Source organism: Oculina patagonica, chromosome 11 (genome assembly GCF_052425735.1).
Source record: "Oculina patagonica isolate OP01 chromosome 11, crgOcupat, whole genome shotgun sequence".
In the NCBI taxonomy this organism is placed as follows: Eukaryota; Metazoa; Cnidaria; class Anthozoa; order Scleractinia; family Oculinidae; genus Oculina; species Oculina patagonica.
In genome coordinates, this window is record NC_135768.1 from 16,054,688 (window position 1) to 16,069,602 (window position 14,915).

A 14,915-nucleotide genomic window follows, 5' to 3' on the forward strand; every position below is an offset into this window, starting at 1 on the left:
ATCTGTCCACGTTCTTAGATGGGGTTGTTCAGAGATTTTTTCCTGTCTCAGCGCATGTAATGCAAGGTCCCGAAAACGAGTTTAGAATGCGTTTGCGTTCCTGCAAAGCTCAGTCTAAGACGTCAATAAATTCATGACGTCACAAGGTAATGAAAGGGAAACCCTGGGTACTAGATCGGGAACAGAATGAACCGCGAGCCATAGGGGAGGGGTAGCGATAGGCGAAGAGGGCTTCCCCATCTCCATCCCCTCTCCCCCCCCCCCCCCCCCCACCGACACACACCCTGCCCTCTTCATTCGACTGATCGACTCTCGCCGCTTGCGGGCCAGTCACTAAATATTCACGTATTCATTCTATTAATTTATAATTTTAATAATTTATTTATAAATCGATTATTATTGTTATAGATAATTTATGTTCACATCAGGCTACTGAAAATGAGCTCATGATAATGATGAAACCATTAACGGTTTTATCTATCATTTTGTTTTATTTTCTAGCAGCCTATCATTAAATACGACTTCGTTTCTTAGAAACTATCATTATATACGCTTTACGCTAGGTTTCTTTTTTAAAAAAGAATTTTCTTCGCTGTCTCTACATAGTGTTTGTACAACTTTTTATATCATTTTAAAATTTAATAATCATTATTTGAATAAACAATTTCTTCGTGCAAATATCCTTTCTACAAAAAATTACGATTTTCAGTTCTTGATTTCTGTTATATATCTCTTAACCTCTCCACTACAAATGCTATAAAATTCTACATTAAAAATAAATAAGCTATTTACTGTATCTATAAATATATTTTTAGAAGAGGTGATTTAATATAATCAAAAAAGGATCGTTAAGCCCTTTCTGCTTTGCATTATAAATAATTTACAACTGTACTTATTAAAAACACCTGAAAACCGGTTTTACAATACAGTTACTCTCTATTTTTGTTTTTCGGTATTTTGGTTTCCAAATCTGTATTTCCCAATCGAAATCACTCCCAGTTTACTTCAGTAATACCTTTCAACTGGTTTTCCCCACTTCAACGCCAAGCAAAAACAGAACACAATTGCACGTGCGATTCTGCAGCAGGTGGGTTCTCTGCCTTACCTTGTTTTTAATGTGAAACGATTAAAAAACTTTATCGTGAAACGGTACGCCGGCGTACAAAACTGTCATTTTTCCTGTTCTCTTTGCATTTTCTTTTTAACTCTGTCTGTCATGATTATTTTTTTCACTTATATCAAGTGCCAAATTTTTCTACCAAAACGGCATCTAAGAGAGCTATGGTCTAAATCGTATTAAGATGATTAGCTACGCTTTCTACGCCACTCCTAGACGCTGTATATCAGTTGTAATTGGGATGAATTAACGCCTTTCTGGCAGTTTGGTACCCATCTTTACTCTCCTCAGCACACGTCTGGTGAAATTCTGGCGTGTGCCTGAAAACAAGAAGAACAATCGTAACTTCTCCTTACAATATCAGTACAATGTCAAGCCGACAGGTAATAGAAATAAAGAAAATCATCAACTAGTGGATATTGTTTTTATGGACAACCAAATTCGCAGATAAGTTACGGTAAAGTCTGCATCGGCCCAAAGTGTCCAAAACCGGCGTTGCTTGTCCCGGTGTCCAGAGTGTTAAGTGACTATGGGTATTTCTACTCCCCTTGCATGGGATGCGAATAGAAGTCCATGGCAGGGTACAACCCCCCCCCCCCCCGGTTCCCATTTATACACCTGGGTGGAGTGAGGCACCATGAGATCGGGTAAACACAATGAACCTGGCCAGGGCTCGAACCTAAACCGATCAATCTGGATCCCAGTGCGCTAAAACCCATTAGGCAACCACGCCACCCATAATATTCTCAGAAACTGATATTTTAAAAAATGCATGACATTCAATAAGGGCAATTTAATTCTAATTTAGTGGCTGAAAAAGTGAGAAATTTTTCTCCCAAGGACCTTGCGAAAATAAAGTTCGCTAAAAATGAGCAAACTGACATGAAAGAAAAATGTAATCGTTAAAATGGCTCAAAACATTCAAATGTTCTCCAACTTGGCTTGACTTCTCAACCTCTCCAGTATAAGACAATGTGCCTTTCAAAACATATCGTATTACTTTACTAAAACATCACCTACCCCGAGCAGATTTCGTGGTATGTACCCAGTCTCCCCGTTCTTGTTCTCGGCCCACCACCATTCTTTCTCGGTCGCGTCTCCTCGTTTCAGCACCTGCAACTCCTCGCCACACTCAAAACTCAACTCGTCTTGTTCATCAGCTGAATAGCTATATAGCGCATAAACACGGCCATCGTTAACCAGTCCAAAGTTTTGCTGCACATCTAAATGAAAAAAATTGCAATAATAAGTAAAGAAACATGTAAAAAGCACTGATAAAACTATGACTTAACGGTTTTAGTATATACCACACAAGTGAATAGTGCTTTTCGTGCGCGCTGATTGGTTAACTCGGAGGTAATTAGCAAAGTACTATTCACCTCCACTTTGGTGAATAATTGTTTAATTGTTTTCGTCGAAACTGCTGAGCTCTCTCATTGGTCAAAAAGTCGTGCAACTTGCTTTAACTAAATAGAATAAAGACGTTGGTTTCTTGACCAATCAGGTGCAAGACCAAAATCATGATATGGCTTTACAACTTTTCCCGCGCTTATCACCAACTTTATGTTTTCCTGCACTTTTCACCTGCAACACGTTTCCCGCGCTTGCTACCGGTTGCATGTTTCCCGCGCTTGCTACCGGTTGCACGTTTCCCGCGCTTGCTACCGGTTGCATGTTTCCCGCGCTTGCTACCGGTTGCACGTTTCCCGCGCTTGCTACCGGTTGCATGTTTCCCGCGCTTGCTATTAGTTACGTGTTTCCCCACCCTTTTGACCGCTTGCAAACTCTTATTTTTTTAGTTCTGATTGGTTAATTTCGAACGTGATAAAGTCGCTACGTTCGATAAAGTCGAACGCTAAGCTACGATAAAGTCGCTACGATGAAGTCGATTACTCTTTAGTTTTACCACAGCATTTATTAAATCACTTCACTGTGTGCACGATGTTACGCGTCGCGAAAGCTCCTTACCGTTCAAATATCCGATACAATTGAAGTACCCAGGCAGACCTCGCTCACAACACTGCAGGGGAGTTTTCTTCTCCAGTGACGTAGCAGCAAAAATACACGCGCCATGTTCGATAAGGAAGCAAGCCAGTTCTTTGGCGTTGTTTGCGGCTGCGCAGTGAAGTGGAGTCCTGTTAAAAAAGAAAAGAAACACCATGAAAAATCCAAGAGGACATCAGTGATAAGTGCTTATTTACTGCCTGTGCAGGCAGGATACTATATTGTTTGGCTCGGGTTATGAGTTTTGTGAAGTATTGTCTACGCTATACGAATAATCATACAGTTCTTAAAGTGAGTACTAAACTACTATTATTAAGACAAGAAGCCACATCAGCGCTAGCTGGTTTTCATTCGAGTCTTTTATGCAGGTCGAATTGGAATTGTTGGTTTTTCAGGAGGGAGGAAAACCGAAGAACCCGGAGAAAAACCCTCAGAGCAAGGCGAGAACCAAAAACAAACTCAACCCACATATGGCACTGGGTCAGAATCGAACCCGGGCCACGGCCCACATTGGTGGGAGGCCAGCGCTCTCATCACTGTACCATTCCCGTTCCCCATAAGGGACTAAAATGCCACAACTACAAAATACTTTTATCAGTTTTTCAATTTCCATACCATCCGTGTGAGTCCGGGGAGTTAATATCTGCGCCGTATTCAACGAGGAAATGTACCACTTCGTCATGACTTGCGCAGACGGCGTTGTGAAGAGCTGTGATACCATCACTGTTTGGTTTACTGGGATTGTCCACCTGGAGGGAGGGGAGAGGAAAATTATCAAACTGAGCGATGGGAATCTAAAATACGGGTAAAATCTGCATATGACTAGTGGTACTTCAGGCCTTATCCCGAAGCTTATTCCGGTTTCTGTAGCATTGCCGCCTGGCTAGCTCAGTTGGTTAAGCACCAGACTGCTGTGCGGGAGGTTGAGGGTTCGAACCCGAGACCGGACCAACACTCAGGGTCTTAAAATAACTGAGGAGAATATGCCGCCTTTGTAATTACATTTGCAAATAATTAGACATTCTAGTCTTCTCGGAAAAGGACGATAAACCGTGGGTCCCGTCTCCTGTATCTTCAGTCTTATAGCAGGGACGTTAAAGAACCCACACACTATTCACAAAGGGTAGGGCACGAAGCTCCCGGTGTTGTGGTCTGGCCTTTGTGTGTAGCAAATAACAGTATGTGAACAGCGGATTTGAACATACAGCTATTTCGAGAAACGTTGTCGGAAAAAAGCACAAAACTGCACAAGTCAATCCCTAAAGGTAGTATGGGTAGACGTATTGAGCTACTGCACGTGTTGAATACTAATGAGATATAACAACAAAATAAGCGCAATTTTCAGGTTTTCTTTCTTTTCAGACATGTAGAAACAAGGTACGTTTAGACCCTCTGAAGTTCAGAAGAATTTTTCCTCACTCAAAGACATGCGACAGTAAATGTAAAGCTACAGATATAGGCCTCCTGAGAAGAAAAACAAATTCTCCACGTGCAAAAATACAAACTTGTAAATTTCCTCTAGGCCAATATGCAAAATTCCAGTGAATACCCAGACCACCTTTCGGTCTTGTCGCGTGCACTTTGATGTTTTTTTTTCCGACAACGTTTCTCGAAATAGCTGTATACATATGGAAAATGCCAGGGAAAATGCGCTTTGTAAATGCATTATTATTATCACTATCATTAAGCGACTTGGAGTATTTTTACCCCCCCCCCCCCAATGGATGGGATGCTAGTCCATCGCAGGGTTAACTCCCTCCCCCCCACCAGCAATAAATTCACTGGTACCCATTTATACACCTGGGTGAAGAGAGGCACTATGAGAGTAAAGTTTCTTGCCCAAGAACACAACGCAGTGCCCCGGCCAGGTCTCGAACCCAGACCGCTCGATCCGAAGTCCAGCACGCTAACCATAAGGCCACCGCGCCTCCTCATAGAAATGAGGACTTAACATGACATAAATTCCTTACCTCGCGAATGACGTGTTTGACTAGATCCAGCTCTCCCTCGACCGCCGCGTCCAGAAGAACCGCGTGTGGGTCAAGGCTGACGTGCCGCGTCTTCTTCTTTTTATCATTCTGCGCCGGCGCAAGACTCACCTTCAGCGGATTCCTCTAAAGCAAAGCTTTCCTTGGAAAGGTCTTCATGTGAGTGATTGAGCAGTGCAACATCTCCGTTCACAAAAACTGGTTTCGTTTTATCGTCAAACATTGTCGTAACTGGCGAGTCTTTTATAGCACCAGATGACTGGTCTGATATGGGATTATTTGACTGACTGGCAAGTCCGATATCCCCGTTCACACTCACATGTATCCCTGTATCAACATCGGTAACCTTAAGTGGAAAGTCTTTTATTGTAACAATCTCGTTCGTAGCGACGTTTCTATCAAAATGATCGCCTATCATAGGCGTTCTTTCTGAATTTATATCGCCCATATTATCACTTTGCTGAGTTCTTGTTGGAGATAACTTGCTTTGTAGCAATTCGCCATTAGATGAAACCATCAACTTTTGGGCCGCATTATTCGACGGAGAAGTTTCTTCACTTTTCTGCGGAGATGAGAATTGTTTTGAAGGCGATAGCGGCTTCAGAAGACTTGACGTAAACACATTTCTGGACCGTTGTTCAAGTTGATTTTTTGTGAAATTACCTCCACCGACATTTTCACTATTTACAGTTGAAGGTTTTTGAACCTCAGTAAATGAAGCTGTCGGCGAACTTTCCAGTGACTCGTTGCCATTTACGGAACTTAATCGCCCACTCTTGGAACTTAATCGCCCACTTTCGGAACTAAGTCGGTCACCTTTGGAACCCAGTCGACTACTTTCGTAAGAAAGTCGACCACTTTCCGAACTAAGCCGACCACTGTCAGAATTAAACTGGTTTCCTTCCGAAAGAAAGGTTCCTTTGCTTTGTTCAGAAGACGAAGAAGTATCTCCCTGCTGTTCATTCTGCTTTCGACTTTGACTTGATAACTGTATATTAAAAGATGACACAACTTGTTTAGCATCTGAGCGAGGTGTTTTCCTGGCCTTGTTCCCTTGCTCTAGATTTGTAAGCGTACTTTCCTTAACGAAGCTTTCTTTATCTACAAATTCCTCGTGTTTTTGTTCAATGCTCTCGACCAAAGCGTCCCCACCCGATTCTTCATTTGACAGCAATTCTTTCGCTTCGGGATAAGTCGGAGCGGCGCCTCGGTGAATAAACCTTTGTCGTTTACTCGTCGGAACAGGCGAGCGTTTCTCAGGAATGTTCGCCGAGCTCTTCGTCGAATAATACGAAGCAGCTGGAGTTACCGTTATTCTCGTAAGCGACGATGACTGACCACGAACAGATATCGAGTTGGAAATCGGTGGAGCGAGTTGAGATCGATTATCAGACGTGTTCTTGTTGCTTTGTTCAGCAGCCAGTTTCTTCGCACGAAAGGATATCGGTTTGAACGTTAGCGGCGAAGGAACCTGGGAACGATCGACGGTTACCGAACCTGCGCTCTGTTCTTGAGACAAACTTTTCGCATTATCGGCTTCATCATGAATGTCTAAGGCGTGTCCATATTTATCACCCTCGTTTGGTTTTTGGACACTGGGCGAGGGCTTAAAATCATTTGTCCTGTTAGAATTTTGCGGGGCATTCGTTAAAGCTTTGTTGTTAGTTTGCAGTGAGGAATCCACCGCCTTTTTTGTGTCTTCTTCTGGAATTTTCGAGTTGCTGTTTGGTGAAGAATCGACTGCTTTTCTCTCAAAGCGCGTATGTGATTCGCTGTTAAACATAGCGCGTTGGTGCGTTGTTGCGCTATTGAGCGGGGGAGCTGGTGAATACCGAAGCCGCGACAATTGCACCTTCCCAGTCTTAACCAAAGAGTCTGCAGTTTTAAGTTCCGTTAGATTAGGGACTTGTTCGCCATCGCTATTACTTGACACACCTGTTCGGTCAGGTTTGGCGTCCAAAGCTTTCACTTCAGTTAAACTGGGCACTTTTTGCCCATCACTACTGGTGGTAGCTTCATTTTGCTTCTTACTCGTCTCGTCAAATCGTTTGGTTTTTATCCCAGTTCTTGAAAAGTCTAGCACCGTTGCGCGCGCAATAGAGCCAACATTTTCGTTCTTTGTCGGAAAGGCTTCCGATTTGACCAGGCGAGTTTGCAACAGATGGTCTTCAGCGCCTCTCTCGCTAGTTAAACCTCGACGATTAGGCTTCTCCGGCTCTGCGCTGAACGATTGGAACTTTTTAGCACTGGAATATCCTTGAGATTGAGCAGTGATTCTAAGTCCTTGAAGACCGCGCTGAGGTAGAGCTTTACTATCTGTTTCCGCGTTTCGGTGCTGGGGTGGCTCTGAAAGGCGTGGAAAGCTGTTGCTTTTCTTAGCAACGCCCGTAATCGCAAACACAGCAGTTTTAGGACTGGTTGAATTTGAAGAGACAGAAGACGATGAGGAGAGAGAGGACGGAGAACTGGGCCCCGAATAATCACCTCCGTCGCTAGGTGTGGAGCTCTCCGTACTACAAGATGGCGCTTCAGTTTTTAAATCTAATCCACCTAAAATATGTTTTATTTCTAACGAATGCGGGACTTCGAACGCGCCTACTTGCAAAGCCTGATTCCGTGTCTCCGTATTTTCAACTGCATCTCGTTCAGGCGGATTTATTTTTAACGATGAAATATCCAGAAACATGTCACGTTTTCCTCTCACTTCATCAAGGTCAAACATTTCTGGCGCGGCAGACACTGGTGTTTCTACTCCTTCGGGTGCTACGCGCAATTTTGAAGACGAAGATACCTCTTTATTGCCCCTTGAATCTCTCTCGGGGGAGCTCCGACGATTCCCGCCTTCCGCTTCAAAGCGTGACTTCAACGCCGTCACGCGTGACGCTCTAGGAGGTCCTGGTCCCTGCGTGAGATCTTCCGTGGAGGATTTACAACTTGCGTGACCGTCTGAGACTTCCTCTTCTACTTCGAGCAACGGTTCTAACTTCCGGGCGTTACGCGCACGCCCGCGAAAGGACCCGGAAGTAACAGGTGTACTTCCGTTCGAGTTGGAGTCCGCACTGTTGTTTTTGTGTAAACGTTTCGAAAAGCTACCCAAATTACTGTAATAATCCATGTCCACAAAATCTTGCTCGTCTGTGGAGGAAACAGAGCCGTTTACTGGATGGTTTGGTGAGGTGATGTGGTTATTCTGCGACCTTTTTTGCCGCAAATCGTTGGTGTATTTGTCAATTTGAGCATCAAGCTCGAATAATTCCTTGTGTTTTTCGGCGAGAAGTTGTTTCTGTGATTGGATCTGAACGCTCTGCTGGTGGTTTAGTTCATTCCGCGTCTAAAAAAAGAAAGAAAAAGTAAAACTTTGTTCCCTCTTTCATTTTTCTTCCGTTTTCTTATATGGTTTGTTTTCTTAACTGACTTGTGTTTTACAAGTAATACAAGAGGGGTCTGCAGGGGTAAAATGGGAACTAAGATTTGGGCAAATTTTCACGGGGAAAATGAGATTCGGGTCACTAGGACAGGGAATCACACACAAATAAACAATAGAACTGGGACTGGGATTTGGAAAAGCGGGAAAACAATAGTCTGGGAAATGGTATTTTATACTCCCCCCCCCCCCCCCCCCCCAATTTTCAGGACCCCTCATACCACAAACAAGAGACAACACGAACATGACAAATATAAATTTCTGAACAATGTGCTGTCTCGTTATAGTTGCGTTACAAACTGTACACTATATGTGTCACGCATTCTCACCATTAACTCCTTCCTAAGTCTTTCCAGTTCAAGCTCCTGGTGCGTTTTCTCTCGACTCGGAGAAGACTGGGACCAGCCCTTCCTTTGCTTATCTAGTTGCTGAGTGAGGCTTTCTACTTTAGCCACTGCGATAGCCAGTTCTTTCTCTTTTTCCATGAACAGGGAACGTACGTCATCAAGTTCCTCAGCTAAAACAAAAAAAAAAATTCACAGTTAGCATAGGTTTTAATTAAACTAATCCATTTAGAACAACGCAAAATGTACAAAAAAGGCTATCAGAAGGAAAATTAGGCAAGTGCTAAAAAAACGCGAGAAGGAGCGTGTGAAATAATCCTAACGCTGATTGGCTGTTTGGAAAATGTTGTTGTTTTGATTGGCTAAAGGACGATAAAGTTGAAGCAAAACATGTAAGGGTGAAAAGCGTGGGAAGATTGTGTTGGGTTTGCATCTGATTGGCCGGGTGATCAACGTCTTTGTTCTTATTGGTTACAAAATGTTACTGACGTGAAAAGCGAGGGAAAAGACGCATTGAGCTGCATCACACCTCACTGGCTAGTTATTCAAATTAAAAGGTGTTTCAACAATTAAAGCCGATGAAAACATGAGTGAAATTTTAAGAGTATGCAGCCACAGTGACAGTCATTCAAAACTGTTTTAGCTATTTTCTCAATCATTGCATGCATAGGCAATGAATAAAACGTACAAGATTCAAGACCCATAAAGACTTGGAGTAGTCCCTCATTTTCTCAGGGTCATTAAAGCCGGCAAGCACATGAGTGCGCAAGAAAATCACTTTGCACTAGGAGACTTGAAACAAGCTCACTTTTCTCGCCTTCCTGCATTGCTTTTCCATGTCCAAAGTGATTTTCCTGTGGGCTTTACTGGCCCACTTGGTTGATCCTGAGAAAAATGGGGGACTGCTCATAGTCTAAGACCTACCCAAATCAGTGTTGCTGAGTTTGTAAGAATCCACTTGATCTTGCATGTGCCGCAATGCTGTCAATCGCTGATCCTGCTCATCAGCCTTTGCTGCTAACTGCTGTATGTAAGGGCTCTGTGGTTTGTTTTGTGATTTTCGTTTCATCTCCATTAGCTGTATTTGTCTGGCTTTTAGCTCTCTTTCTTTGGCCACAATCTCTTGCTGTTGCCTAGCAGCAACTTCTTTCAGGTCATTGACAGAAATTCTACTGCCACCTAAAAGCTGTTAAAAGTAAAACAACAACAACAATAATTGGTTTGTTGACTTTTTGAGACACTGCTACAAAACATTGACTGTGGACATAACAATCTCATTCCCAGTGTCTCTCTTTTTTCTTTCTGCCCTGTCTTGCTTTAGGGAGGAGGGAAGGAGAAGAGACACCCTTGGAAGGGTTAAATGTTATAATTTTATAATTACATACATGGGTTTTGGGGGGACAGGACATTTTTAATTTTTTTCTTTTGTGTTTACTCCTGTAGCCTGGCACTTTCTCAGTGTTTACCACCGCTTTGCGCTTTGTGCAAAATATTTCACAATATAACAATATTTTTTCCTATTTCTCCTGGCTTTCACCAATCCTTTAGAAAATCCATTTCCCTCCTTGTCCTCTCCCACTTCCCCTCCTGCCCACTCCCCTATTCTCCTGGGTTTCCCCTGTCCCCTCCACAGTTAGAACATCCCACAAAGGGGGAGAACTTCATTGGGGTGTGTTTAAATGCCCTTTTGTAGGGGGATTGGGGCCTGTAAGAAACCGAAAAACGAAAAAAAATTAAAACAAAAATAATATAAATGTGGGTTGGAGAATTTTAAAAAAAAAAAAAAAAAAAAAAAAAAAAAAAAAAAAAAAAAAAAAAAAAAAAAAAAAAAAAAAAAAAAAAAAAAAAAAAAAAAAAAAAAAAAAAAAAAAAAAAATGGAAGTTGATGTAGTGTGTGCCTGGATCCCCAACACAGTGACCCCTCGGAGGTCGGAGGCCGAGGCAGGGGGTGGGAGGTGGATGGACAAGAAGAGGGAGGCATTCAAAAGTTGGGGACTGACTATTTATTATTTTCTTACCACATCTCTTACAAGTGGTGGTTCCTCTTTGAAGCCATTTACTCGACTTGGTTGTCCTACTTGACTGGATGGTCCTTAAAAACAAAATGAAATCAATTCTTAGATGAAGTTGAAACTTTTTAAGCCACTAATTATAGTGTCACCTTGTCAGTGACCATAAGCACTGTCTGTCCAATATGAGATGTTCACATAAAGCAGATGTCTATGTTGAACAAGTGTCGCTGTGTTGTTCCAGAATATATCCATACCCCTCCCAAAGAAGGCTTTTGGACTAAATCCCCCAGCCCTCTGGAAATTCCACTTAATTTCAATCAATACTTTCTTTTCAAAATTTTGGCTTTTGGACCCCCCACCCTATAGAAATTTCCAATGACCTTCCAAGGGGTGGGTAAGGTTATTTTCTGGATCTGCACATTATTAGATGGGTGTCCTTAAAATGGGAGTTAATTCACTGGAACATTCAGTGAACATTGACAAAAATCTGAAGGAAATTGTGTATACTTAAAACACTTCATGTAAGAGGAACTGAACATGACATATCTTACCATTAAGAACTTGTGTATAAGAAGGTGTGTCCTCCTGAGGGCGAAGGTAAAACTTTACATCTTCCAGGTCACTACCCCATTCAAGTAGAGTGCTGAGGATTGACTCATTATCAGGTACAAGGCGCTCTTTAGGACAAAAGAAAAACATATTTAAGACAGGTTTTATCCATTACTAGAAGTAAAGTGTAACACAATGGCCTATTAATTGCTAGCACATTTAAAACCACAATTGAGTGGCCTAGGCTTAAGAAATGCCCTAGGAGTCGTTGTGCTGTCTTCTTAGACAAGATGTTTTCTTTTCTCACGAACAATGTCTAGGAGTTGACAGGACCCTCTGGCAAGAGGCTGAGGGGGAGGGATTCTGCAATAGACTAGTACCTCATCCAGGGGGAGGGGGAAGCAAAACTACTTGCTTGATGCAATCTTATAGAAAATAGGGTATGCTCTGGTAGTGTCACAGAGCCACTTTGGTTCAAGTAAAGACTAAAATGACTTTTAATATAGTACAGAACTGTAACCCAGTAATGGTGCACTTAAATGTGTTAATTACAACTTATTAATTAAACAAACCTTAACTGCTTTTTATATTAAAACTGACTGTTCGGATGTTTTGACATTGATAATGTAAAACTAATCTTGGTATGGCAAAAAGTTCTTTGCTAGCTGCCAATTAAAAAATACCTCAATGTTTTCAAGTATTTAACTGACCCAGCAGATGCCTAAATCTCATGTACCTCACAAAAGAGGTAACCCGAAGAACTGCATGTAGTCACACACATTGTACTCAAGACAATATGTAAAAAGACTTGAGAGTACAGTATGTTTGTTATCATTGTTTTGGAACAGTCCATAAATTCCCTTTAAAGTAAAAAATTACTGTTATAGACAAGTCAAATCAAGATGTGAACAGAATTATTTTGAAATCATCACTGACTGGGGTTAGTTAAAGTGTTGTGAATCAATAACAAGTTCCTTCATGCCTGAATGCTCCTCTATTGTAAACACACTAATGGCTAAATCCATTAACAAGCACATTCTTGCACAAGTTTCTATCTCATTTACCATGCATATGGGACCAAATTCCTTCATTTGGCCATGAAGTACCATAAATTAAATAGATGACGGCCACTTATATTAAGCATTTTGCGTAAGACTTCAGTCTCTGCTTCTGCTGATAAACTGAATTAATTTAGACTTGTAAATTATGAATTCAAATTTGTATTTTCAAATAACAATTTCACTTTAAGAGAAAATGCATTTAAAAATATACCAAACTACGGTCTGTAGCACCCATTATGAAGATGTTACAGCTATATTTGCTGTGGATGGTCTATGAAAAAGTGCAGCATTGAAAAAGTAGTAAAAAAACCCTCTACATGTACTTCAACTGTCAAAGAATTGTGAACATTAACTTTGAAAGATGTTCCAACAACTCCAACCAACAGAAAGGACACTTCTTATGAAAACAAATAAATCAACAGCATACATATCACCTACCACATCCCTGCCATACTTCAATTAGAAAGCAGTCTGTCTCATGGATCTGCCGCTGAAGTCTTTGCACAATATCTCTGCATTTTGTCGCTGGTGTGACAAATATTTCGGCCTCTCTCTGTCCCTCATCTAGATAAACTTTAAGCCTCAACTGAGAACATGAAAAAAAACAGCATGATAAATTATATCAGTATGAATGGAATGTAAATCTATAAATCCTATCAATGGGCTGATTTGTCAAGCAAAAGAATATGCGTGAGAGTATACAGTATAGTTTGCATGTATATTGAACTAGAATGCATTTTACTCCAAGGACAAATTTCAATTGAGGTCATTCTTAAGAGATACTTAAAAACTTGGTCACTGCCAAAGAATAGCTTAAAATTGCCAATTAAAAATAGTGGTAAGTCCTGCTGTGAAGAAACACGCAAAATACAACAGAAAGGTTAAAACAAATTAGCATACGCCGTAACTTGATTGTAAATTTTAGATGAATGAATTTAAAATAATTGGATTATATTAAACCTTCTGTAATTAGTACGTGATCAGAGCTAGTTTCACTAGTTAAGATCTGACCTGTTTTGTTCACTCGCACATATTCTATATATCTACCACAAACGTTTTTACTTTAGTAACTGTATGCTATAAAACATTTATGATTTAAAAACACAAAACCTGCTACTTCTCCAAATATAGCATATGCAACATATGCCATTTGGAGCTCAAGAATGAACAAAATTATTATAATTTTACAGCAGCTCCACTGTTTCTCGGCATAATGAATAAAGCAACAATAACCTAAAATAAATTGAAGGGCATTACCGTACGGTGCATAGTTTGTATGCATCAAGCGTTTGTTTTCGAATTTGAATATTCCTTATGCTTGGATCTGACAGATACATGTACACACAAATGAGTTTCATGACTTGAGACATGAAGCTCAGAAATTATTTGTTTTACAAAAAATATTGGCTTCAGATCAAAGTACAAAAAATTTATATTGCAGCTAAATAAAGAAAAGCTATATGGATTAAATTCCTCTTAGGATATTAGCCCATACATCTGTGATTAGGTGTAATTACAACTTGGCTGTTATAGGGTACAGTGCAAGGTATATGGCGATAAAAATTATTCATTCATTAATGTCACTCTCAATCGTAACATAAATCTTCTCCGCCTTATAGTTAATTTATGACTTCTAAGGTTCTTTTTCAAAAAAGGTCGTTTCAATCAAGTGAGACGCACGTTAAAAAATCAAGATCTTCTTTACAACACGGGAATTCACACATAAATGTGACTACGTCCCATATCGAATGTGGAAATCTTAGTATTTCGCAACAGATCTTTACAACACCACAACTTTGATTTTTTTTCCTTTTGAGAGATCAACGCAATTTAGAAATTGGATTTTATCATGTTCGCTCTTCAGGGTTTTAGCTCAGTGTAGTACCTTTTTGACAACTTTGCGCCATTATGCTACATTCACTCAACCATATCATCAACAAAAGATCTCAAAACAATGTTCAATATACTTTGCGTTGTCTTTCCGGTTAGATTTTCCTATTTTTGGAGAGTAGCGTTACCTAAAAAGCCCTCTCAATTGAAAGGACTATTGATTTTTGTGACAATGTTGTGCACGAGAAGTATCTAGAAACGTTTCATTACAACAAAACCCGGGACAAATATAGCACTTGAAATATAACTTACTTTGCTTTCCGCTCCGGCCATCTTGTTTACAATCCATGCACTGCGAGCAGAATTCGTGGAATAAAACCATCTGGGGGAGGAGAGGGAGAGGCAAAATAAGAGTTTACTGACCAGTTGTTTTGCATATTTCCATTTAGTTGGATCCCAGTTAATTTAAAATTATCTTTCTATATAATTTATTTTTGAAATTATCCTCTTGTGCTAAAAATTTAGAATTTATTTCCTCTTTTTTTAAGCGAAGATTAAAATTTACTCCTGTCATACCCTCCCTCAG

The 14,915-nt window shown here is 40.7% G+C and overlaps 1 protein-coding gene across 1 annotated transcript; it reads right to left on the minus strand.

Annotated features, from left to right (window-relative positions):
- Positions 1-1,351: 1,351 nt before the first annotated feature.
- LOC144629798 (uncharacterized) lies at positions 1,352-14,662 on the minus strand. The gene is given in 12 exon segments (XM_078488007.1): positions 1,352-1,437; positions 2,138-2,340; positions 3,086-3,252; positions 3,737-3,870; positions 5,092-5,220; positions 5,222-8,440; positions 8,863-9,050; positions 9,802-10,063; positions 10,896-10,969; positions 11,441-11,566; positions 12,938-13,085; positions 14,642-14,662. Coding segments are annotated over 12 exon segments (4,704 nt in total). The 3' UTR covers positions 1,352-1,404.
- Between the last annotated feature and the right edge of the window lie 253 nt (positions 14,663-14,915).